The 26,605-nt window shown below is 43.5% G+C and overlaps 3 protein-coding genes and 1 long non-coding RNA gene across 9 annotated transcripts in view; 2 read left to right on the top strand and 2 right to left on the bottom strand.

The window, feature by feature from the left end:
* Positions 1–7,545, bottom strand: part of fred (friend of echinoid) — a 123,133-nt gene extending 115,588 nt beyond the window's left edge. For 3 of the 6 annotated variants that reach the window (XR_004469162.1, XR_004469163.1, XM_015180377.2), the window contains exons 1-2: positions 7,311–7,544; positions 4,014–4,666 (exon numbers count right to left, since the gene is read on the bottom strand). Coding sequence is in view for 4 of the 6 variants with exons in the window: in XM_015180377.2 (XP_015035863.2) it covers positions 4,014–4,041 (28 nt within the window). In the remaining 2 variants the exon portion in view is untranslated. Of the gene's footprint in view, positions 1–4,013; positions 4,667–7,310 lie in introns of all 6 variants that reach the window. The other 3 variants (XM_015180375.2, XM_015180376.2, XM_033379949.1) reach the window with 2 other exon arrangements.
* A 1,695-nt stretch (positions 7,546–9,240) lies between these two features.
* LOC6902845 (hsp90 co-chaperone Cdc37-like) lies at positions 9,241–10,945 on the top strand. Its single transcript, XM_033380364.1, has one exon. It carries the CDS (start codon positions 9,343–9,345, stop codon positions 10,696–10,698), a length of 1,356 nt encoding a protein of 451 aa, XP_033236255.1. The 5' UTR covers positions 9,241–9,342; the 3' UTR covers positions 10,699–10,945.
* A 9,443-nt stretch (positions 10,946–20,388) lies between these two features.
* Positions 20,389–21,132, top strand: LOC117184101 (uncharacterized). The gene is made up of 3 exons (XR_004469310.1): positions 20,389–20,520; positions 20,581–20,882; positions 21,094–21,132. It is a non-coding gene; the product is annotated as an uncharacterized lncRNA (long non-coding RNA).
* A 4,028-nt stretch (positions 21,133–25,160) lies between these two features.
* Positions 25,161–26,507, bottom strand: LOC6902842 (uncharacterized). Its single transcript, XM_033379811.1, has 2 exons — positions 26,502–26,507; positions 25,161–26,135 (listed from the first exon to the last, which is right to left on the bottom strand). The coding sequence occupies exons 1-2, from the start codon at positions 26,505–26,507 to the stop codon at positions 25,161–25,163; spliced, it is 981 nt and encodes a 326-aa protein (XP_033235702.1).
* Between the last annotated feature and the right edge of the window lie 98 nt (positions 26,508–26,605).

The following is a 26,605-nucleotide window of genomic DNA, read 5'->3' as shown; positions in this document are numbered from 1 at the left end:
TCTGGCAGCCTCTGGACACCACAAACACCCTGTAAAACATCAATTTTCGGTGGCTTAAATGTGTGCCACCTTCTAGCGGTCATTAGCGGCCTGGCAGGGGGGCACCCTCTCTGACTTTGATTATGTTAATTACATTTTGGGGATTAGAGGATTTTTTTTGGGATTTTTGCGGACTTCTGGGGGGTTTTTTAAAGAGAAAAACAGCACTTGATAAATTTTAAAGAATAAAAATAGAAAGAGGGTTTTCATAACAATTTATAGAACCAACAAAGCACCCTCGTTGCTCTGCTCTTTCCCTGGAAATACGAAAAGGGGAAACGCATCAGCAACACCATCATTCAGCATTCAACATTCAGCAAACTATGGGATTCAATTAGCCCAGCCACAGGGCAGGCGTATCTGTATCTCCAGGCAACACCCCAACCCCCACCCCCCACCCCCCACCCCCCAACCGGCACACACAAATCATCATCCTACACAGCCAATCCAATTCCATAGCAATTCCATTAGATTGCACGCCGTACTCGCACTCCCGCATTGTGTTGGCATCGTAACAATCTACCCTTTGTTACCCACTGAATTACAAGCACCACATGACCCCCAGGAGCATAGTGTGGGGGTGGCACAAGTACTCGTAGTTCTTATGAATAATAAAGCAAATAATCTGTCAGCGTCGCAGCCGCCTTAACCAACAACAAAACACACAGCACAGAACGGAGGCAACAGCCAAACACCGAAACCGAAAATAAGGACCAAGCCCCAGCCCAAGGACCCCGACGAATGTCAGTGAGAAATCTAGTGCGACACAGCCGAACGACTCAATTTGATGAAGGGCTTGGGGGGAGGCAGGGGCGGGATTTAGAGGCGTAGTCAGAGGCGGAGGCGGCGGTGAAATTCGAGTACTTTCATTCCGGAGAGCCTCCCACGATATTTGCTCCCTGTCCGGCTCTGTCTGCCACATGTTCTAGCGGGGGACGGGGTGGGCGGTGGGGGGAGGAAGGAGGTCAGTGCTAATAACGAGAAATCCGATTTGAACGTTCAGGGCTGTGCGTGTGATAAAAGCAACAACAACGTCACGCAGTCTGCGGTTTGCTCTTTGTACCCTATCAGGGAGGGTCTTGTGGGGTCTACCATGAAGCAGAGCTACAGAAGCAACGGAAGAAGGAAGGGTGTATATTGGGATATCGTGCCACAAGCCATGATCTTCCCTAAGAATGATATCTGGCTCTCAGAAGAGGACTTAGAGGGGGAGCATCTGATACAAGCCTTGATATAGACAGCTCCCTCTATAATCACTTAGCTCCATAATTATGGCTAAAAGTGTCCTCAAACTCCTGTTTTCACTGCAGATAGTCAATAAGTAGAAACCACAAATATAGAAACCTTTTTTTATACAAAAACCTTTGAAAATTTTAACTTTTCTGAGAAGCAAAGTCATGGTTCAAAGTCTTTAATACATGTGGAAAAAATATTAAAATTAAATAACCGAAGGCCTTCGGCTCAATAATATGCATTTATTTATTTACAGAATCCCAAATTATAATTAATAATTTAAGCCCAAGCCACAAGACCTTCAGGCTCATATTGAAATAATTTATCAATGTTTTATAGGTCAAAAGTTATGACGTTGAAAAGTTCATTCTTTCTAAAGGATTTTTTGTATTTTTCCTAATTTTTCAGAACCATTTTCATCAGATCCCTAGATCCTCAAGAGTATGCCAAACTTCGGCCCTTGGAAATCGATTATTTTGTTTCCTCTTTTCGTTACGTTAGCCAGGCCTATTGGTACTCGCTTTTTTTTGGGCTCGTGCCACGCTGCGTATGCGTAACGTGCGTTTTAATGAAATATTGAATTTTATTGCCTGTCGTGACTGCGTGCCCTGACAGACCGAGCCGTCAGCCAATGCCAGTACTGGCAGCCTGTCAACAACTTTCAGGTCTCTCTTTCTCTCTCTCTGTTTGTGGTCCAAAAACTGACCCCCGACCCCCGACCGCACCCCCGTCGCCGCAGGACCTGCTTCACAACTTGTCACTGCCTCGAGGGCACGGTCTGGGAGATGATATCTCTGCCCTGCCCTGCTCCTGGCCCGCCTTATAATTTGATTCGTTTTATTTGTTATGCAAAAAACTTGAAGTATATTATTATTTCCCATATAAGCATTCGCTTTATTCCTGGCTACGCAGGACCTTCTTTCAGTTTTTAGCCTGTATTTTATATGCTTTTCGTTGCGCCTGCCGCCTGCCTCTAATAAAAGCAATTTATGAAGCCCAAAGCGCGGAAATGAATTGTTAACCGACAAAAAAAAATAAAAGTAAACTTTTGGTCAGACGAGAAAGAGTCCTTGCCCCGGCGAGGGGAGGATGTGGAGTCCTTGTGCGGTCCGGAAAGGCAAGGGGAAGTGGAGTACTTGCGCGGTACGGAGAGGCAAGGGGAAGTGGAGTACTTGCGCGGTCCGGAGAGGCAAGGGAAAGTGGAGCGGAGCGGGGAGGATGTGGAGTCCACGCGCTGTCTGGAGGAGGGGCATGCTGGTGGAGTCCAGGCTGGAGCAGAATGAGTCCATGGCTGTCAGGCGTAGGATGCGTCCATGATGCTCGTTGATGAGTGGGTGGTAAACGCCTTTGTCTTTTGTTTATGGTCACGGGAATCCCTCCCCCACACGCCGCACACCACAGAATACCCATACCCTCCCCGCCCGCCGTGAATGTTCCACGTAAACGCCTTTTGTGGCATTGTGAAATTTCCCAGAGCGCACATAAAAATGAAAAACGCCAAAAGGAGGAGAGATGGAGGCGGATGGGGCGGATACCGAACAAATGAGAATGCAATCTTCTCGAAAGAGAGAACCAGAGAGATAGAGAGAGAGAGTGGGAGAGAGGGAGTAAAAATCATTCAGCTATGGAGATAATGCAATCGGTAGATGCCTCGGCAGCAGGTGGAGGATACGTGGCAGGTGATTTCAATTAAGGAAGCTAATATGATAAGTACTCGTTAATAAAAAGAACAAAAAGAGGAGAGTAAGAGAAGCCATGGGGAGGAAGCAAATAAGGAATACGAGAGCATGCAACTGGAAGTGAAAGTGGACTATGTTTTAGGGGAAATGAGCTTTAAAGGAGGCATTAGAACTGAAAAGAAGCTATTTCTGATCTCTCCACATGGCTGCATCACCATTAAGACCATCGTTTGGTAGAACTTGTATTATATTAGCGATATTTAAAGAAAATGCCATGAAAATAGTGTAATTAGAATATTTATACCCCGTTTAAAGGCTTCAATTCGTTGTCTTAGGCCTGAAATGTCTTTAGTTTTGGATGAACTTTGATAAGAAGATGCCCAGGCCGCGGAATAAGGAGGTCCAGGCTTACAAGTTACAGTTCTAGGGGGCCTTAAACAATCCTTAGTAGAAGGAAATCATATATGAGATATATCTTAATGGAAATATACACTAAAAAGTCCACCAAATGATGCTCCTTAAAGCCAAACAGATTTGGCGGGGAAAGTTCTGTGGGGAAACCTTTGAAATATCTAATTAATTAAACGAAACCCGTACAGCCACAAGTTCCATTTGTTTTTCTTAATTTTACTATATTTTACAAACCCCTTTTTCCTTTATTTTAAGGACTTAAATTCGACTGTGTCAAAGGTATCGTATTTATATATATTTTATATAGTACTGTATAAAGGATTAGAAGGGAAAATACATTTCTGTTTGGTGGCACATTTTGTTCTTTAAATTTTCCAATATATCTCCCATAAAGACCATTGATACAGCAAACAAAAACAAAAGCAAAAAAAGACCATCGAGAGGGGAAAAAAAAACCAGGAAAAGGCGTTTCAGAGTAAAAACCCCAGGATCGTTGGCCGCCGCAACAGCCTGCTGTGTGTGCCTGATGATGATGATGATGCCACCACACAGTCTATGCCCCCCCCCTGCTGTTGTTGCATGCCCCCTGTTATGTTTTTGTTGCTCTCCCGCTCTGTCTCTCTCTCTGTTTAATTGTGAGATAAAACTTACCGATAATGAGCAGCTTTATGGTCGACATGTTTGCCCGTGTTTGCTGTGCTTTTTGCTCGATTTTCCTGGCCTTTTACTCGTTGATTTTTTTGTTTTTGTTTTTTTGTTGTGTTTTTTTTTCTCTTTGTTGTCTGTTTAATGCGTGGCCGCAGCTGTTGCTGCACGATTGATATTTACAAAAATATTAATCCATTTCATTCAAGTGCGAAAGAGACGGGTACGCTTGGCGTAAGGAGCGAGCGAGATGCCGACGGTAACAGTTTGACAATCACTGGCCGCGAGCGCGTAAATTGCATTTTAATGTCGGAATGGCAGTGCCACTTTGATGGCCATAATGCTACTTGCCACATGCCACATTCTTTGGAATTTGTTGTTGTAATTTGTACTCGTTTATTTTATGTGGTTTTTATTTGTAGTTTGTTTTTTTTTTCGTTATTTTTAAGGGTTTTTCCATAGGCTTTTTGTGTGTTTAAATGTCTATCAAACAGTTAATTATTGCCTCACTTGGGCATTGATTTACTTGATTTTTCCTGGGTTTTATGCCATACAATAGTTATACGAAAACTCCCGTCCAAAGATGATTTTTTCGAAATATTTTAAACACTTGGAAATGGCAAAGGCCAAGGCATTTGCTGTGTGGGCGAAAACGAGAACTGTAATTAAATGTTTTCAATTAAATTAAATGCGACATTTCACAATGATGCAACACACACACACACACACAGACACACACACAGAGAGAGAGAAAAGATGAAGAGAATTCTCATTCGGAAATGTTCTCATACAAAATGCAGTAGGGAGGCGCCTAGAAGTAGGCAATGAATATTTAAAGCCACAGACATTTCAATTTGAAGAAGTCCGTCCCTGGTCCCCACCCAAAGAATGAGGTTAGGCAACGCCCAGACATTAAATTAACATATTTCCTAAATAATAATAATTTCCCCAGTCAATGGTGTCTCTCCATCCAATGTGTGTGTGTGTGTGCGGTCAGAGGTCAGAGATGTAGAGATGGATCCCCTATAAATGGAATTGGACATTGGGCCGCACAGAGACAGGGAGGCCTGCCTGCCTGCCTCCCTTCTACACATGTAAACTGCTGGCTAATGTCTTATTCATGTTTACACTGTCCTACTGCGAGTACGAGGCTAAGGACTTATGAGCGGTCTGCATGTCAGTCGCACCAACCAAGTCGCTCTTTGCGTGCCCCAAACTTATTAGACCCGTCCGTAGGTGCTAGGATGGGGTTTTGGCCAGGTTACAGAATGGTTAATGAGCCGAGAGGAGAGCAGACCAAGCCCCGGCAATTGTTGTGTGCTATTTATTTAAAACTGTCTCGAACAACACACAACAAAGCCCCCCCCCCCCCACACGCCCCCAATTGTTAATGGAAATCTTATGCCTCGTTGGCCGCCTCTGGAGGTCAGGAATTAAATGCTCGGTAATATCGTATATTTCTGGGAGGCTTATTAGTTATTTATGGAACGGGTAAAGCTATTTATACTCTCGTATGCTCTGTGTGTACGAATGGATGGGTATTCTAAGCAATTTAAAATCCTTTTCGGTTGAATTTATTTCCAGACTCAGAAATTAATTGTTTTCCAGAGAAAAATAAACGGGTTCATGGGTTTAGTTGGTGATATTTAAGGTAGTTTAAACATTTTCACTGAATACTAGACACTGGAAGGCATCTGGTAACCTTTCTGAATGGAAACATAGACCTTTCCCTAGCGTTGGACTAGAAATTAATATATTTTTAAGGACAGCTCTGGAGTGGATCTAGTTTGGATTTATCCATAAAAATCGATGTATTTGTAGCTTTAAGATAAGGTTTTCGCAAGAATACAGCTCCAGGCTATGCCTAAAATTCAAAGAGAGAAAAGGAAGCCCTTCCTAGAGGCCTGAAAGACCATGTTTAAGTATAGAATTGTTATAGTTCTTTAGTTTAACACAAATCTGGGCACTGTTGAGGCCAAACAAATCCCCGATTTGTCCTAAGAGATGCTTCACTGTTTCAGAGTCCGTTTCCAGACGAATCTGTTCACCAAAATCCTTGGTTTGTACCAAGAGATGATTCAGAATCCCTCTCTTAAATGATTTCCAGACGAAGCTGTTCATTAAATTTATGCCCAATATTCAACAAAATGTAAATAAATTTACAGTCAAAGTTTAGGACAGTCAAACACTTTAATTTCTCAAACTTTCCAGCTTCAAACACTCACTGAAAACACCAACTTCTGATCCGAGATCCCACTTTAACCACACTCAAAGCCTGCCATAACTCTTTCCATAGAAATATGCTACCTACCATATTTAACAAATTGAATAATCTAATTCGCAACAAGGACTCTGACCTCTTAAAAACTCGTAATAATTTCGCACCCAAACTTGAGGCAACAACAGCACAATATAGCGAAGAAAAGTCACCAAGAAATGTGCTGTGGGTCCCATAAGAAAGACCGAAAATCAGCTGTCACAGTGGAATAATAAAAATAATTTATTTGCATTTTATTTGCGCAGAGCAGAGTCGAGTCCTGCGACTGTTGCTGGTGGGAAACCGTAGAGGGAAAACCTAGAGAGGCTAGAGGTTGGCTCCTTGGTCTGGTTTTCTGGGGGTTTTTTTTTCTGTCACTGACTTTGGCACTGACTTGGATGCCGGGGCGCAAGGACAACAAGTTGGCGAAAAGCAACACACACACACCAGCAGAAAGATACACCGAACCAGAACCAAAACCGTAGAAAAGAAAAGGCAACAAAAAAAGTAAGGAAATTATAAGGATTTGACAGATGAGCGAATGCGACAGGAAAGGCGAAGAGGTGCCGGTTCCGCCTCCTGGCACCGTGCCATGGAGGAGCCATAGAGAAGGTAAGTGGAGCACAGCATTTTGCTTTTGGGTCCTGGCTTTTCGGGTTTGGGGATGCTTTAAATTGAGCAGAAATTGTTTGTCACTGTAGCTGTGTGTTGGCTTTGGCTTTGTGTTGCAGCAGGCGAGAGTTTGCCCCAGTTTCTATGGCCAGTGTTTGGTGGCGACGGCGGCATGAATATGCATGCGGCATAGCATACGTCCTGGAGTGGAAGGATGTTAGAAACGTGTGGGGGGGGGCAGGGGGTGGGGGGCAGGGCAAGGTCACAAATATCCCAGCGAACGAGAGAGGGAGACCGTGCAACAGTTGCACTTGAGTGCCATTTGTCGAAAGAGGCCTAGGCTGTGGCTCTGGGTCTGGCTCTGGCTCTGGCCGTGGCTCTGGCTGTAGGTCTCAGTCCGTGCCACCCAGCAATTTGCATAATTACAAACGCACATGTAAACGAAACGCGGTTTCCTGTCCGCAATTTCCACTGCGGCGCCTGCCGTTGCACACACACACACACACACGTACACGTTTCGGCTTTCACACGGGTTTTCCACGCTAAAAATTCTTGTCTTCTCTTCGTTCGGTTCGGGACTCGTTTCGTTCGGTTTTCCGCTTTTGCCGCCCGTTGCCGCAGATTGCTTCTTACCAACTAAATGCAATTTCAGAAGAACGAAGCGCGGCATGCCATCCACGAAGCTCGGATCCCCGATGATGTGCTTCGGCGAGTCTCGTGTGCGAGTGTCCAGACGAAGGCCAGAGTCCTCGTGGATCCCCCCAGCAGAAGGCCCTCGGGTTCTTGTTGGGGCGACTGCGCAGAGAGTGGCCGCTGGCAACATGTTGCCAAGGGAGAGAGAGAGTGAGAGCGAGTCTTGAGTTGGGAGAGAGCGAGCGCCCCATGTGGCAAGTTGTTGAACTTTTGTGGTAGGTTAGGGTTTCCAGACCGTGGCAAGAGAAAGATTTAACAAGTTGTCGTAGGACTAGGTTCAAGAGGAATTCTTGTAGGGATTTTTACTACCAATTTGTGGAAATTTTCTTGGATTTTGCAATATTTTTATTAATATTCAGAAAAAGGAGTTTTTTTGATGGAATTTGTATTCAAAATAGTTGTCTCTAAGCCATAATTAATTTTTAATAACAATATCTATGTCTAATAAAAACAAGTAATTCTTCCCAAGTCAAAAAATTAGTTAAATGCTTTATATGTTTTTTTTCTGCGTGGCCGTATATTTGGCCTTTTTGCAAGAGTTGCCATACGGCCTATTTCTAACCTTAAAAAATATAAATATAAAAAATATGTTCGAAATTATTATTTGAAAAATTCTTTGGATTTGCTTGGGGGTTTTCGGGCCAATACTTACGAATAATTACGAATTCCAAAATTCAATATGACGGATTCAATAAGGCCGGATTCTCTTAAAACGAATAACTCCCCGACCTTGCTACATCTACATCGATGTACATCTACATGTTTCTTCTTTAAATAGATCTTTAAAGGAGAAAAGAGCTCGATACATCTCCAAACAAGAAAACTGACATCAAATTCGTAAACAGCGACCGCAAAAACCCCCGAGTGACGAGTTTCCAGCAATTTCGATGAAGTTTTCAAATAAAGTTTTTAATTTTTTTAAGGTTAGAAAACAAAACCCGACGTTATGGAGCAAATCTTACCTTGAACTCGTGTTCAGGGCCCCAAAATAACCCCAAGTCAAAATATTAGTTAAATGATTTATATGTTTATTTCTGCGTGGCCGTATTTTCGGTTTTAGAGCTGCCATACGGCGCATTTCTAACCTAAAAAAATCCATATGTCGGAAACATGGTGCAAATTTATTTGAAAAATAAATCGGATCTGCTTGAAGCTCGTCACTTGGAGGTTTTTAGGTTTTAAAAAAATCAAAAAATTACGGATCCAAGAAGGTCAATTAACTCCCCGACCTTGCTACATCTACATCTACATCTACATACATGTTACTCGTTTAAATAGATCTTTTGAAGAGAAAAGAACTGGATCCAAATCGAAACTGACAGAAAACTGACATCAAATTCGTAAACAGCGACCCTAAAAACCGCCAAGTGACGATTTTCCAGCAATTTCGATGAATTTTTTAAATAAATTTTGAATTTTTTTGAGGTTAGAAAATAATACCCACGTGATTGAGCAAATCTAACCTTGAATCCTTGTTCAGGGCCCGAAAATACATGGGGCTATGAGGCTCTGATCAGCCGCGCACGAAACTTTTTTTTTTAGTGCGGCTGTAAAATCCACTAGGGATGCCGTATGGGCCGATAATGGTCACAATGGGGCTGCCATACTGACCGATAGGGGCTATCGCACCACAAAATGGCAATAATCAGACAATCGATGCTTGTTACGTAAAATTGCACTAAATTTTACCTTTTCTTTTCGATTGCTAGCTTTGACGTGGGCAGAATAAGAAAAAAGATTTTTCGAACTTTTACGTGGAAAAAAAGCATTAAAATGGTGGACTACAGCAAGTGGAAAGACTTTGATATTTCGGATGCTGAGGACGACGTGGAGCCGAAAATTAATAGCGAGGCCCTGTTCCTCTGGCATCAGCAGGCATGGGTGGAGCGCCTGGAGGAATTGGTCAGGGGCGAGGAGGACATTAAAGAGAAACGAAAGATCCACGAGGCTCGCCTCGTGGATATCAAGGAGCGCATCAGCGCAAAAGATGGCGATAAAGTCGCCCTCAAGAAGCAGCTGGAAAAAGTCGAGAAGGAGGGCAAAGAACTTGATCGCTTGGAACACGACATGATGCTGAAGGAGAAAAAGGAATTGGAAGTGGACAAAATCTGCAAGTCTTTCTACAAGAAGATCGGGATCAATAAGAGTGCCGGTCGCAAGCCAGACGAGGAGCTTTCCTTGGAGGAGTTCCAGGAGTTCGTCAAGGAGAACGAGGAGCTGTGCAAACAATACGGAATGCTGCGCAAATACGAGGACTCCAGGCGCTTTCTTGAAGAGCACCAGCAGTTGGTCTGCGAGGAGACGTGCTGCTTTCTGACGAATTGGTGCATCGACCTGGAGTTGGAGAAGAAGCACGAGCAGGTGGCTCATGTGGCCCATCAGTGCGTCTGCATGCAGTACATCCTCGAACTGGGCGAGCGCCTGGGTGTGGATCCGCGGGCCTGTGTCAGCTCGTTCTTTTCAAGGACCCAGCTATGCTTGCCCGAGTACCTCCATCACTTCGAGACCGATGTCAAGGAGTTCAAGGAACGCGTCCAAGTTGTAGCACAGGAAAAGATTCAGGAGGCCAACGCGAAGATGCAAGATGTGCACCAGACCCGCTTGGGTCCCGGCGGGCTGGACCCACATGAGGTCTATGAATCCCTGCCCGAAGAGGTGCAGGCCGGCTTCAGGACTGGCGACAGAGAGCTGTTGATGAGGCTCTTCGACGCAATGCCATCGGATGTGGCCCATCATCATCATCGACGTTGCTTGGCCTCGGGTCTATGGCTCCAAAAAAATGCAGACGGGGCCGCTGGAAAAGACGCTGCTGCTACAACTACTGCTGCAGCTCAGGCTACAGCCGCTGCCACAACTGCTGCTACAGCTGATGCTTCAGCCGCTGCCTCAGCTGATGCTACAGTCGCTGCCGCTGCCTCAGCTGAGGCTACAACCGCTGCCGCAACTGCTGATACAGCTGGTGCTACAGCCGCTGCCGCAACTGCTGATACAACTGCTGATACAGCTGATACTTCAGCCGGTGCCTCAGCTGATGCTATAACTGCTTCTACAGCCGCTGCCCCAGCTGCTGCTGACGATGCCGAGGAGGAGCCCATCTACACTGGCGCCAGCACCGAAGATCTTGATTGATTGCCTGCGGCGAATCTTTGCCGGTGCCATCTTCACTAGAAGTCTAATCATAATTTCCGATCCCCGGCACACACACATTCATACAAAAAATATTATAAACAGATTCAATCATCCGAAGCCTTTATAAGTTCGGTTTTTCGGTATATGATTTGAAAAAAAGTCAGCTAAATTCTCAGTAAACAAATGTCAAAATATTTGAATTACACTAAATTAATCAATTAATAATTAATAAAATACATTTGTAGAACTGGTTCATGGGGTCACGTTTTGCTGAATCGCTAAGACCAAGAGGCGTAACGCTATTGAATTGGAAATAAAATCTTAAAACTATAAAACAGCCTTGGACTTTCTGCCTCAATAAATACAGTTTTAAAATTATATTTTATTTATTACATTCCCTTGGAAATTACTGATTTTTTGACAGTGGCATCGTAAAGACCTAATGAATATATTTTAGCTTTTATATATTTTTAAAAATATATTTGATTTTATTTAAAAAGAAATTTTTATTTAAAGCATTTCAATTAAATTTAATTACATTTCAAAAAAATATTTAAAATTATATATTTTTAAAAGTAAATTAGATTTTATTTTTAAAAAGTTTTTTATTTAAATCATTTAAATTAAATTCAATTATAATTCAAATTAATACTTAGAAAAATAAATTTTTAAAAAAAAAATCTTCATTTACCTTTAAATGAAATTAAACTAATTTTTTAAATAATTTATTTAAAAAAAAAATCGGATTATATTTTGAAAAAATTCGTTATTTACTCTAATGATGTCCTTTTTGTTTTTTTGGGGTCAGTCATCTGACGAATGCCTGGTGGAACGGCTTCTGTTGTTTATGGCCATAAACACTCACGAAGAGCCGAAAGCCGTTCGCTTGGTGCCTCGGTCTTGGCCAACATTTTTGCTCCAATCCTGGCCAACTCTCCGAGAGAGAGTGCAGGCACTGTTCCAATTCCATTTCATTCCGCTCTCTCGCGCGCTCTTGCTCTCTCTCTCCTCTTGCAACATGTTGGCAGAGTGCACTTTTTGCCTGCTGAAAGTGCATCCTATCCCTTTTATTTGCTGGCCAGAATCAACAGTTGGCCCTGACTACTGCAGACAGAATGTTTGGGTCAGGGCTCTGCACCCCAAAAAATTATGATATTTCAGAGGAGTTACATGGGGCACATGGAGCATGCCACTATCTACATATTTAGGCGCATGAGAAAAATGTCGTGCAATCAGGAAAAGTGGCAAGCACTCACTCCCCCTTTTGCCTTTTTCTGAGTAGTTTATGACTTGCCTTCCAGCTTGACGAACCCCGCCCCCTCTGTGTCATGTGGCACATAAAAAATATTTGCAAACTGTATGTGGCAAGCTCTGACGGTGACGAGAGGAGAGGTGAGGTGGCTGAGAGGGGCACCCAAAGGTTGTGCCAACACCTTACACAGAGAGGGAGATAGTCGTCGTACACAAAAGTTGTTAAAAAGTCCAAATAAATTTGTTTGTGTCGCTCACAGAAGGGTGGCAAGAAGGGGCAGACAACGAACGAACGCCTCACAAAATGTTTGACATAAATTTATGCGTTTTGTGTGTCCCCCAACAACTTTGCTTGTAGATCAGAGAGACACCAGAGGACAGGGGGGGGGAGGGAACTCTTCGACTCTGACTCTGACTCTGGCTGTAGTCATGGTTGAGGCTGAGGCTGAGGCCAACTAAAGTGTATTTCGAAATTGAGTTGTCATAAAAGCATTCAGCATGGATGTTTTTTGGAAGAGTGATGTCCACAGTGGGTATTCAATAAGGAGAACAGATCAACTGATTTTCAATTATTTATAGGAGCTTTAATCTGTGACTGCTCGTTTTTCTATGAAGGGTAGACTGCTTTATTCGCGATGGAAAATAGCTTCAAAAAGGTCTTCCGACTGCCGGCTTTTCGGCTGATTTCCAACTGTGAAAAAGCAAAAGATGATTTCCTGCCTCCAGGCTAAAGATTTTGTCATCGATTACCATTCCGGACTATTTTTCTGAAATCTTTAGTCATATAAATTCATTCATGAATGTGTCAACGTTTGCGTGTGAATGGCATTTTGGTAATTATTTAAGCGTCTTTAAGCATTTAAATTCACATCAGAGTTTTGTTAGCGATGGAAGATGCTCTATTAAGATAAATTTATGGATTCCTAAATTAATTTCGGGTATTTTTCCCGAAATATATTATTATTTTTCGGGGTGAATATCATTGTTTCATGTGGTATCATAAAATATATGTAATTTTTTTGTTTAAAAAATGTAGAAATTTAAGGAAAATTTTGAAAATTCGCCTAAAATATAAAAACTATTAAAAAGAATGAATTTTTTTGATTTTTTGCTATAAATATACCTTGAGTTTTGTACTAAAATTCCATTTTGTTCTGTACACCTTAGGACTGTGCCCACTGTACTTGACAGTCTCACCGTAGACAATCTTTTATTTGCATGGCAATGCCAAGCCATGAAGCAACTTCTCGGTGGAGTACCAGAGGTGGAAGAGCGACTCCTCATGACTTGTCTCGAACTTTCCAACCCCTGCCACACCTGCCTTGCCCCCCCCTCAATACTTTCGCTACCTGGAGAGGGGCAAGTGTGTGCGGGAGAGGGCGAAACTTTTTTCGATTTAAATAAAAAGCCAGCAGCAATACGACAACACTTTGAACTTTCCATGGAGGAGGGCGCTGCGGCGTAAAAAAAATATCTATAAAAATATGTCAACACTTTTAGAGCCATTTACGTGGATCTGCACGACGGACAAACTAAATTTATGTCTAGAAATTTTATGGAGTGGCCTTAAAGGAGGGGTTCGTTGAGCAAATATTCGGCACCCTTTTTGCCAATATTAACTCTGTATTTTACCGCTTTTACATATCAAACTTAATAAGCGCTTTTGTTCAGGCCACTATGCATTTTCCAAGCATTTTCCAGACCATTGTGCGAAAGTTAGCCGCCGCCTCATGCTTTTGTTGTTCTTTTCTGGTGGCGGGGTGCATTTTTTTTTTTGCACTGTTTTATTTTTTGGTAACTGAAAAATGTTGCCTGGAAAAGCAGCTGCCGAAACCGGCGGCGGTTTCAACATTTTTAATTAATTTACAGACACATACTACGCGTGGTGGAGGAGGGGGAGGAGGACGCTGACAGCAGCTGCTTGGTATGTGATGCACGTAAGATGCGTGCAACGCGCGTGGCAGGCACACACACACACACACACAGGCAAATTAAGCGGCAGGGTGCGGGGCAGGGTTTGTAGGATCCTGAGGTGCGGATGAAATTAAAATTGTAGCGAAATACTTTTGGCTGCAGCTGCATGCAACAGCAGCAGCAACAATTGCAAGTTGCAACAACTGCAACTTCAGTTAATCAAATGTGAAATGACATGAGCACACACCGACAGAGAGACGGACAGACAGACAGATAGGGGGGGAATGTGTTGAGTGAGGGGGGGACGAGTGCGTGAGTGCGGGGCGGCTGCCACATAAATCAGCGCTGGGGCATGCCCAGTTGTGCCACCTACTCGCACGCCCCCACGCCAATTCGCACTTAATTGCTTAAACAAAATGCCACCTCCGACGCCTCCAGCGCCTCCAGCGCCCCCCCCAGCGCGGCGTAGGGGGAGGCGCACTATTGAGCAATTATGCAGCAGTGTCACGGCCCCAAAAAGTATGCTATACAAAAAAGGAAGGAAGAAAGCTATGGGCCATGGGAGATAAGACCATAAGATACCCTTTTTGGGGACTACTCAAACTGAGTCGCAAAGAAAGGGTTTTATAATGTTTCAATAAAGATACTTCTTTGTTTTTTAGGAATTTATAGACCAAAAGTCATAGATTGGCCATAGGAGATAAGACCATAAGATACCCAGGTTTTTTTGGGGACTACTCACAGTGAGGCCCAAAGAGAGGCTTTTACCATATTTCAGCAAAGATTTTTCTTCCTTTATTTTTTAGGAATTTATACAACAAAAGTCATAGATTTTTTCTTTTTTTTCTGTAATAATTAATTGTTATTAATTAATGAATTATCTAATAGCACAAAATTTTGATTTATAAGATGTTAATATTTTAATAAAAATTCTATTAAATGTAAATATTAAATGTAGTCTATGGCACCCAGGCGTTCTTTTTGAAAGAGAAACATTGTTTTTGATGGCATTTTTCCAATTAAAACATGAAAGATAGTTCAATGAATGAGATATATAGCCTTAATCAAGGGAATCTTTTTCTCAATTTTCTTCCCTTTACAGCAGACGAGAGCCAGGTGTTCAAACATCTCGCTACTTCGACAGATTGTTCCCAAATACTTTCTCCTTTAGCAGCAATCCGACATGCCTTCGGAGCTCTTCGATTGCCAGGTACTTGATAATGAAGAAAACTTTTTGAGGCAGCTCCACCAGCAACAGCAAGAGAAATACAAATAAAAGTGAGGCAGATATATAGAGACACAAATGAACGGAAAACAGAAAACCAAACGAAACGAAATGAAATGTTGAAAATGTCTTAATATATTCAACAAGGTCTGCCACTGTTCTATGCCCCTCACCGACAAAAAAACCATCATCACCCTCACCATCGTCGTCAACGTTTTCTGTTGGCTATAATTTATGCGCGTTTTAATTTCATTTTGTGCCTAACAAGTGCCACGCCCCCACCAGCACCAGAGGCTACTCAGAAGGGGGCCGCCCAGCCAACGCACAAAATATGTATGTTATTTTGACACCTTCAAGGTTGCGCCCAGCCAACAGATGATTGGGGGTCGAAACAGAAACAGAAACAAGTTGGGGAATCTAAGATGGGCAGACAGTAGGAGACAGTAGGGATACTCTTGCCAGGAAGGTAGAAGGATAAGAGAAGTCATGGAATAAGAAGGAATAAAGATTATAGGCTGGAAAATATATATTCCAAAATTATATCGTTGCTTCCTTTACAGGTTTTCCTTCGCTGTCCTGAAAATCTTCCCAATTTTCTATACATTTTCCCTATTTGAATATTCCCTTGGAGCATTTCCGCTCTTGGGTTCTCTTTACCTTCGAATAGCACCTCAATTTGTTATCCTTAACACCAAATCCTTTTTGCATATTATTTTGTTATTCCTAACCAGTGACGCACCCCCACCCCTCTCCCCCCCACCCACTAGTGACAGCCTTCCATCAGCAAGCCCTTCGCCGCCGCCACCGCCGCCGCCGCCCCCTCTGCCCATTTATTGTTACGCCTTTAACACATTTCAAAATTCACAATTCAAAACGTGTTAATTAGCAAGGGGCGTGCAGGGAGAACTTCTTCTCCACAAATGTGTTAATGACTAGGCGTGGTCGCCGCCCCTCCCCCCCCCCTCGCACCACCCTCCCCGAAAGCGCGACTTTAATTTCCGCGTCGCCTTCTTGAGTTTTGGATGTCAATAAAATTAGCATTTTCTTTTGTTTCTGTTTTGTTGTTGTTTTTGTTGTGTTTTTGTGTGTGTTTTTACCCTGTTTCACAAATTAAACTGTTTCGTGGGGCGTGGCCCCACATTACGCAACTAAATATTCATGCGAATTGCCTGTGAGAGGAGTACCCGAAAATTCCACAGGCCCCACCTCCCCCCCTTCTATTGATGGCTGGTGGAGGCCTCGAGGGAGCCGTCATAACTATCAAATTACCCAAGAATATGCGGCAGAAGAGATCATAAAATGCCATTGCATATGGTACTATATAGAGCGTAGGAGCGAAAGGGGTTAGGTTTTAAATATTTTATGGCAATTAAGATGCGAAATTTCTCCCCAGGGCGGAGAGAGAGAGTGGCAGATGCTTCAGCGCCAGGAAATGGAATACTATATGCCCAAAAATGGCGGAGAAAAACGGTAATTTTATGTACAAAGAATGTATGTTTATTTGGTAATCTTTAAAAGATCATTTATGGGTTTTTCTGAGAACTAAAGGGCCTTAAATTTTAATAGAAAAATCCACGGCTAAGAAAGGGCCTTCTATTGCTCTATAAAAAGGGTATATTACCAATTTTGGACTGCATCTAAAATAAAAAAAAAAACCTTTAAGGAAATCTTCATAAAATGCCAGAGAAACACGTTCAAAAATTTGTCTTTTATGCGGAAAAAAATAGCATAAAAAAATTTATTAACATCAGTCTTCTTTCTTATAGATTTTGATCAAGAGATGTTCGCTAGAGAACGGCCTTATTTTTGGGCACTTTCCAATTTGGTTCCACTTTTGTCCAGAATGCAGTTTCTTCTGATCCAAGGTCATCGGTGTTGGATCCTACTTGCCTTTTAAGCAGACTAGCAGTGTCCCCCATAGGGCCCATAGCAGGAGCAGCAGGCATAGGGTCCGAAGCAGTGATTGATCGACCGGAATCCCTGGCTGTTGTAGGGTACACACAAGAGGCAGAGTCCCATTCCACCAGTAGGTCCACAGCAGGTACCGGGCATTGTCTTTTTGCCAAATATAGGGGTATATTTGCCCTTCCAAAGTTGAAGGAAAATATTGGTAGAACAGAACCCCCATTAAATCCCTTAAATTACAGCACAACTTGTTCCCCATAAAGGATACTTAATTCTTATGAAATTAATCACTTATTAAATGGCAATCGACCATAATGGAATACCCCAACCACCTGATCTTTCTTACATGCCCAGACCTTTCTTATTATGCGGCAAGGGAAAACTGTGAAAGGAGAAACATCTTCATATATTCATATAACCTTCTGGTTAACCCCACTCCACATTTAACAAGCCACTGCCCCGCCACTGCCACGCCATTGCCACACTCTCCCTACTTCTCTCCGGTTGCATTGTGCGTGTGGCAGAAATAAGAAAAAATTTCTTAACGAACATGTTCTTTTGTTCTTTTTTTGGGGCTGATTTACAGCCGCAAGTTTTTGCTCCGTTGAGTACTCCTTCTGTTGTGCCGTTTTTGGGAGGCAGTTAACATTTGGTGGGGCTCTGATGCACTGCTTAACACTGTTGTTGGCCGTTGTTAATTATGCAACAGCCTGCGTCTGCTTTTGGGGGGCAGGTATCCGTGTCCGTGGGATGCCTGTCAGGCCAAGGAGTGGATCCTTTCTGGCGAAGGAGTTTCAAACTAAATGAAAACTGTCAAATGAACCGCAATTGTAATTGTGTTTCCACTGCATGTTGTTGTGGCTTTTCCTCGACTGCAAAATGATGTGTGCTATGGCTGAAAAACTTTCACCTGTTAATGACATTGCACAAGCACACACACACAAGTGCCACAGCAGACAGACGCCCAGAGATCTAGAGACCCCAGACCCCAGGAGCCAGAGGAAAAGCCCCAGCCGGAGCCAACAGCAGAAGCCAACTATTCGCCTTTTCGTCCTTTTTTTCTTCTTCTTTGCTGTTTTTTTTTTTGCATTTTGTTTTGGGCGAAACTTTTCTCGAAAAATTGTTCAACAACTAAAACTTTAATTAAAAGTGGAAAATGTATTATTAAAACCAGAAATAAAGAGGAAAGCAAATGGATCATCAAACTTAAGGCATTAGACGAAGTGGCGAACACACTAAGGTGTGCGCATACTTTTGGTGGAGACAGCGGGAGAGATTAGAAAGAAATTTTAGAGGTCTTAAGGTGTTTGGATGGGGGGGAGCTACGAGTGGAATGGAAGAAGGTACTCGTGGGTGGCGCCTATGTGGAAGTTTTGGGGTTTTTCTTTAAGAATTTTCCTTGAAAAATGCATTTCAAATCATGATATCATGGGAATTCTACTTTCTCTAGATGTGGCTTCTTTAGTTGTATGATATTCAAAGATATCCCCCCCCCCTAACCGGATAACTAAGGGCTATACCGGCCTATGCGTGGCCCCGTTGAGGGCCGTCCGGGTTAACCTAACCTAGCCTGATATCCTTATCCTTATCCTTTAGTGTCTTCTGAAGAAGGGCTTTAGTGGCTAAGAACTTCAGGATGTTCGGCATCATTTGATATTCAGTAAAACCCTTTTATACCATTGAAATTTATCTGTTGATAAAAGCATCATTTAAAAGGTGAAAAATTCGAAATATCTAGGAATCATTGAATAGATCTCGTAGTATTTTTGTGGCTAAATTCCGGAGAGTGGATATCTTATTCGTTAAGAATATTAAGTTATTCGATAATGAATATATTTATCTGTGCTCAAGGGATGATCTTCTGAAGACCATCATTTATACATGCCTACATGCTGAATTTATAGATCTCCATAGATCTCTTCACCATAAAACCCTAGATCAAAACCCAGATCTAGATCTCCCAGACCTCTCCGTTAACCCAAGATACCCCAAAAGCCCTGCCTGTTTTAAGTTAGAGAATTAAAAGAGTGGTCCATTTGGCAAGGAATCGGAATATACATAGTTCCAGACTGCTCTCTACTACCTCTCTCTCCCTCTATCCCTCTCCCTACACCTCGCAGACATTTTTGGGGCGACTGGAGAGCAGAGGAGGGGGGAGGGGGGACTGGACTGGCTTGGAGTGCGAGGACATTGATGCAATTGCAATGTGCATTTATTCAACTGTAAATCAATAAATTTTAATTAAAATTGCAGCCATACACAAACGCATGGGTGACCCGGCGACCCGGCGACCCAATCGCCCACTGGGTCGGGGACCGGGCCAATTGTCTGTCTGTCGTCCAGTACAATCTATATATAGCTTCATGGATATACGGATTCGGAGGGATATATGTCGCCATTCTCTTGATATATCCGCTGTCTCTCTCACACACACACACACACACTGATAAATAACACATCAAAATTTTGGGGCAGTGCTGCCAGCGACGGGGCAGCAGGAGGGGGAGTAGGGGGAGGAGGAAATGAAGCTTTGTTCGATATCCTGGAAGCGATGGCCAAAAGCTCATAATGCGCATTTCCGTTTTTGGCCGCTAAGCCTCGCTCAGCATATAATTTGACAAGGTCGCATCCGCACTGGAAATCGCCCCACCTCCCACCCCCTCCCAATGGCAGCCCATTGATAATTTCGTTATGCATTTCGATTTCGGCAATTGGCGATTTGTGATTTTCGATTTGAGAGATGGCGAATTTTGTGATTTTCGATTTCTGATTTGTGATTTGTGTGTGTTTTGGGAGTTTCATGCGTTTCGTTGCAGCGATAATTATGCATACACCCACACACACACACACACACACGCACATACATCCCATTTCCATTTCCATAGTTTCCCCCGAGGCGCCACAAGGAATTTATTCTGTGTGGATTTTTGGATCTGAGCTAAAGGGAACATTTGTGTGATAGTCGTCAAAAGTGAATCTGGTCGGAGCTCTAGGACCCTAACACGGTTTTGAAGCCACTTCCAGCCTTGGCACAATCTTTGGTATTTAGAGATTTACTCCAAATTTGTATATCTCTTATATACCTATCCATGGAAGCTCATATGTTGTCAAAAACTATGGGTTTTCAGTCAGAAATATACCTCCAATGATGTCAGCCCTTCGTGGTTCGTTCCTCACAATCCCTAGCAAGAAGAGGGCTCTCTAGATGTAATGATATCTGTCTAAAGTCAGGTGTACCTAGTGCTCTGCTTAGTAAATTTCATAGGGAATCTACCTCCCCTAGATTCTTATGTAAAACAAGTTTCTACCTACACATATTTATAACACAAAAGAATCACGCTTTTGTCAATATTTCCTATGGAAAGATCCTCTTACTGACTGTGGCATCACCATGTTGGGATTCTTAGGAGGCTGCTCATCAGATGATTGTTGTGAAGACTGCTGCATCTTCTCAGGGCTTCCATGCGAATGCTTCTTTGGAGAACACGGATACGGTTTCTGGATTCTCCTGGATTAAAGTTTTCTCCGTAAGCCATCGCAATGTTCTTAGATCACTAGAAGAAATAATCTTAGACTTCCTCCCGTAGCTTTTTCTTGCTCTGTGGCGGCATCTCATCCTCTATTAGGGATCGATTTCTGTGATTTGTTTTTTCTCTGTTGGCATTGTGGGATTGCTTACGTGAATTCGAGCAACACTTGCGATCATCTGTATCCATCAAGCGAGAGAAGATGGGATGGGTGCTGTTTCAATGGATTCTAGTTTGTTCAGTATACTCGTATGAAGAGATTTTACCCCTTTCAATGATGACTTTTATAACAAGATTACTTTGCTTGCTCGAACTGAAAGCATGAAAACTAATATGATGAAAGAAAAGTCAAGTTTTGTGTGGTAGGGTTTTTATTCTTATTTTCCAATTAAGTGGAAACGTAAAGAGAGACGGCAATCAGGAAAGAATTGATTTCTTCTTTAAAGCGGGGAGGGAGATCTCTCTCAATTGGTATTTCTTTTCTCCTCTATCCACCCTATGACCGATTTTATTAGAACTTTAGAATATTTTATCTGTCTCTATTTCTGTCTCTCACTCTTCTCATACCAACAGCAGCCGTTATATCTTTTCCCTCCCCTCCAACAGGGGTCGCACACTGAGCGATAATATTCTGACTATAGTATTAATTCGATTTGATCCAGATTCTGAAATCTGGTAGATATGGTCCTATGGTTCTGTATTTTTGGTTTTACCGTTTCTTCAATATTGTGGATTATCATCGTGTGTTGGAGGAGGCAGAGAGCGGGGCAAGATCGAAGATCTGAAAAGCAGCACACCGCTCAAGAATTTCCTTTAATTGGCAAAGGTATTTACCGTATCGCGAATAGCATTTTAAAGAGATTTCTACTTGGTTTTGTGTTATTGGTAATTTTTGTAATTCTTGGGTGCATTTGTAGATACACTCTCTTCTTTGTACTAGGCCGGGGGAACGTTGTCAGTTGTTGACACACAAAAATTCCATTACATGACAGACTACAGTATCAAGCAGTTCATTGAACACCGACTGAATTTCTCGTTCTGGACCAAGGCACACAGCTCGTCCCGGACCATGGAACGCAACTCGTCCCTGCTCTTCACAGTGATCACGGACGATCTCGTGGAGGTGCTGTTTGTGCCGTTCTCGTCACTACCCCTTCTGCATTAATTATATTTTGTTTGTTTTACAGTGTTTTACTCGATTTGTGGCATCTCATCTGTTGTCGAACCCTTAAATGAATCAGTGGTGGGCGCATTAACAGCTATGGCTACAGCTTCGGGAGGGAATCGATGTGTTTGGACATTGTTTCCTTCATATCCTGAAACTTGGACACGTTTGAACAACGATGGGTGTCATCTCTGGGCGAATTCAAGTCTGAAAGGGTGGAAACTGACTCTTCTAGATCCTTATATTGTTTATTTAATACAATAATTATAAAATATATTAAAAGGTATCATTGAATCAAAAGTGACTTTAAACATTTTTAGAGTTTCCTCTGTTCCATCGTGATGTTTTCCTTGTAAATCTGACCGACAAGGCGCGGCACCGTCTCCAGATACTTCAAGAGCTGCATCTCATTCTGCATATGGGTCATATACCTTTTGTGTATCTTCATGATCATGGGAGTGATTACCTTGTAGCTCACTAAATCAGCTACACTCATACTGCACTCGATTTGTGGCATCTCATCTGTTGTGGAACTCTTAAATGAATCAGTGGTGGGCGCATGAACAGCTATGGCCAAATTCGAGAGGGAACCGATGTGTGTGGACATTGTTTCCTTCATATCCTGAAACTTGGACACGTTTGAACAAGGATGGGTGTGATCTCTGGGCGGATTCCAGTCTGAACGTGTGGAAACTTTCTCTTCAAGATCCTTATATCGTGGCCTGGATGTTTGATCACCACGCACCGACTGCAATTGCATCTCGTCCCAGACTATGGCACGCAGCTCGTCCCCGCTCTTGGCACTGATCGAAGTCGATACCGAGTTGCTACTGGCCATGGAAAATACCCCATGCCCGGCACCGGACTGCCTGTGCTTGGGCTTGTCCCTTGGGAAGCCTTTACCGTGACATTCCATGAACTTGTTGCGTGCCTTCTTATCCACTCCGAAATTACACTCTTCGGAATCATCCTCAGGCGTATCGCCGAAGCGCGAGAATGGAGGAAAGTCCGCGATTTGCTGATTTGGATGCTTCTGTTGAGGATTCTTTTGAGCCTTGAGCTTCGAGGTACGATGGGAATGTTGCGAAGCCTGTCGATACGACTTCTGTGTCTTCTCTTTGGTAAGATCCTGAAGCGAAACTTTTCTAGGAACATACTCCATGCTCTTGTACAGTGTGCTCACAGACTGGAGCTCCCCGACATTTTTTCTGTCTAGTCCTGGATTTTGTGGCATTTTAACTTTTTGAGCTTTTAATATACCTTTGATAGGCGATGCTCTGTTTTGGGTTTGATATGACTCCTGCCTCTTGGTATCCAGGACATCATCTATGGCTGAATTCTTGGGTGCCTTTGTAGATACACTCTCCTCCATATACTCGCCCGGGGAAACATTGTCAGTTGTTGACAGCCCACACAAAAATTCCTTCACATGACAGATCACAGTATCAGACAGTTCATCGAACACCGACTGAATTTCAATCTCGTTCCGGACCAACGCACACAGCTCGGCCCGGACCATGGAACACTGCTCGTTCCTGGACGATCCTGTGCTGTCGGTGCCGTTCTCGACACTACACCTTCCGCATCTGTTATATTTTGTTTGTTTTACTGTGGAATCTTCGCGGTTTTTCTCGGAGGTGTCGCTCCGAGTCCGAGTCTTAGCGAGAAGTTCCCCACCAATCTCTCTGCCCCACCTATCCGGCACAGGGAGACCACCGTATTGATGAGGAGTCGACAATGGGATATCCTTAACTTGCATCTTGCTTTGATTACGTTGTGACGGCTTTTCACAAGTATTCTCACAAGGATTCGGGTATGATTGCTGCTGTAGATGAATCGGATACAGCTCCTGTTTTTCGACCTTCTGACGTAACGTTGAATTCTTTTGATAATGCTCCTGTTTGTGCCTATGAAGATGGTCTGGACTCGGACCGAGTTTACGGGCATATTCCTTGCACTTGCACGATGCGTTTCCATCAAGTTCTTTAATATATTGGTGAAAATCTGTCACGTCCGTGTTCTTAGAAAGTATATTTGGCTTTTGCGGACTGTACTGATGTGGACACGGCGATAGGACGTCTTTAGTTTTGCTTATGGGTGCTTTCTTCTGGCTTTGATTGCTTTGAGGAGAATTCTGATTCAAAGCCGTCCGATACTGTTCATGTGGGTGCTGCTGCTGATGCGAATAGTGCTGGGGCAGGAATTCCATGTACTTATTTGATGTATTTTGATCACGTTCATCACGTTTATCGGCTGAATTCTCCTCATCCGTATTGCTCGAGCCCTCATTGGAGGGCTCTGGATTTTCCGTCAGAAAGGAAACACTTCGTCGCGGAGGACCCAAAAATCGGACTTTCATACCTTTGGAGCTGGCTCTGATTGAAGATTTTTTATTCGGGCTGTCATAACGCTGTGCCTGTTCTTGAAGAAGTTTCGGATATGAAGTCTGGAGACACTGACTCGGCATGGGAGGAGTCTGGCTTCTCTGCTCCAGATCCCGAGAAGTCTGCTGTTTCTTGGCAGGACTCTGATTTAAATTCTGACTCTGATGCGGCTGTTGTGCTAGGTAATCGCCTGGATGATAGCTACGGTTCATACCACAGCCGGATCTGTTCGCGCACATACGCTCCTGAGCCTGGGTCTGGTCCAGGATGGAAGGCTTCTGCTGTTGCTGCTTTGAAAGGTTCTTCGTTGGCCATTTTAGGTCCTCTAGATAGGCTTGAGAAGACATTTCACCTCCCATCTCTCGTGCCGTACGCTTATCCTGTTGTGACACCTCCTCGTTTATGATTAACGAGGCTTTGCTGTCGTTTGTCCGTTGATTCATGTCGGAAACTTGGAGAAATGAGCAAATCGGTTTTATTTTTGCACTTCTGGCCTCGTAAAAATTCGAAAAGTCCAAGCAATAATTGTAGGCTTGATTATCCATAGATCGAGAGATATTTTTTGAGGTTTTAACCGATTCGCGTTTGTTTTGTATGCTTTAATAACAGGGTTACTTTGCCAGTTGAAACTGAACGAAGGGATAAACCAGATATGTGGGAAGAGTACATTTTTGAAGGGTACGATATATATGAAGATAATTTCAATGAAGCACATTCCTTGTTCAAACATAAAAGACAGAGTGTTTTTTGGAGAAGTAATCCAGCGATGAGCATGCAGAAGAGTCCGAGTGCTATATATATATATATTCGTTAACAGGTAAGTTCTTATCGGGGCCTTGTAAGTGATTAGGTCTAGAGGTCTCTCCAAGAGTGGCACAGCTGTAACCGGGAGCAGCCACGGGTTGTTAAACGAGATCCGTAATAGACTGTTATATTTCAATCGATTCGAGTTTTTTAGTATACTCGTTTGACTATGCCCTGAAAAGGAGGATTCTGCATCGAATTTCATAGAAACCTGCATTTTAATAGATAATAATTTTATTCGTATACTTGAAAGTTATAGTTTCCCCTCATTTATATTCGTTTGAGAATCAGAGTGTTACTGTTTCCATATATCGTTCGAAAGATCGTGTTATGATCGTGTGATCCGGGGCCAGATGTGTGTCTGCCATAATAGCCAGCCTGTACTTATCTCCGAAGCGATGGAGATTCAGGGAAAGGCAAGTCTTCGATTGGGGGGGCCTGAAGAGTAGCACATCCTGAACCCTCTGGCCCCAAGTCGACTGGAACTCGGCCGAGGACCCATAGATCTCTGTGATCGTAATTGGAAAATTATACGAGAAGAAGTTGATGAAGATCTTGGTAAGGACATGCGGTAGGAGGGCCGTTAGCATGCTGTACTTGGTCTGACCGATTGAGGCCAAATAGATCATGATCTGCTGCTGCCTGATGCACTCCACAATTCCGTGCAAATGACGGGCATGCTCCACATCTGGCTGACGCAGTGGCAGCTGCAGAAAGACCACACCACCTATATTATCGCTTTTGTCCCCTCGGCGATCTGTGAAGTATCCCTTAGAAATTGTCCTACAAGTAGTGTTCAAAAGCGAAGGCACTGGCGCCAGATCGGAGAAGGTGTTGAAGTAATCATGTACGGCGCCGGCCAGACACGTGAGACTAAAGTCCGATTCACGCAGCTGATCGTTAAATCTGTCCCGATGTCGTTCCCTCAGCTGGGTGCCGTCTATAGAGCGACTGAAGGAGACTATTTTCCTGCCCGCATAGGATTTCTTGTGCAGAATATTCAACTCCTTGGTGGGCTGTTCGAACAGCACCTCATAGATGTTACGGGGCGCCTTGAACAGTTCCCAGCAGATCTTGACCAGCTCCAGTTGGGCGTACAGCAGGAGCGGCACATACAGATGCAGCCGGGCACAGTAGGTGGATGTGTAGCTGGTCTGGCCTCTCAGCAGGACATCCCGCATGGCCAGGGCCTCGCAGTAGAAGTGGTAGGGCAGGAGCAGCACATGGTTCCAGCGGGTCCAGACCTTGGCCAGATTCGTGGGCTGCAGTACCTATATCCCAGAAACACTATACATCCCCTCTGGCGGGTATCCTTCAGTCGTAGCCTCCCCATCTTGTGCTCCCAAATTAATCTCTCCACCAAATGGGAAACTTTATTTGGGAGTTTCCTTTTGGTTTGTTGTTGTTCTTTTGGTTTTTATGTTTTCTCTCGGTTTCCGCATAATTTATTGTCAAATTATTGAGCTAATGAAGTGAAGTGAGAGCGCCATGCCCCCCCCCCCCACGCTCCCAGCCACGCCAGGCTGTTGTTTGAGATTACCAGCAATTTATGCACGAAAGCGCGCGCCAGTCTCTGCCTCCGACTCCGACTTTGACTCTTGCTGTGGCTGGCTCCTTGCCACTGCCACCTTCATCATAAATCTTGCCACGAGTCAAGCAGCCGTGTGCACACACACACACACTTGCAACAAATCATCTACATGCCTCTTCTTGTTGGGGCTGGGTTGCTTGA

The sequence above is a fragment of the Drosophila pseudoobscura genome, chromosome 4 (assembly GCF_009870125.1).
Source record: "Drosophila pseudoobscura strain MV-25-SWS-2005 chromosome 4, UCI_Dpse_MV25, whole genome shotgun sequence".
Lineage (NCBI taxonomy): Eukaryota > Metazoa > Arthropoda > Insecta > Diptera > Drosophilidae > Drosophila > Drosophila pseudoobscura.
Note: the sequence above shows the minus strand (reverse complement) of the source record. Positions and strands in the feature narration are given on the sequence as shown.

Coding starts and splice junctions, on each gene's coding strand:
- LOC6902845 (XM_033380364.1), top strand. CDS start 9,343: ATGGTGGACTACAGCAAGTGGAAAGACTTTGATATTTCGGATGCTGAG.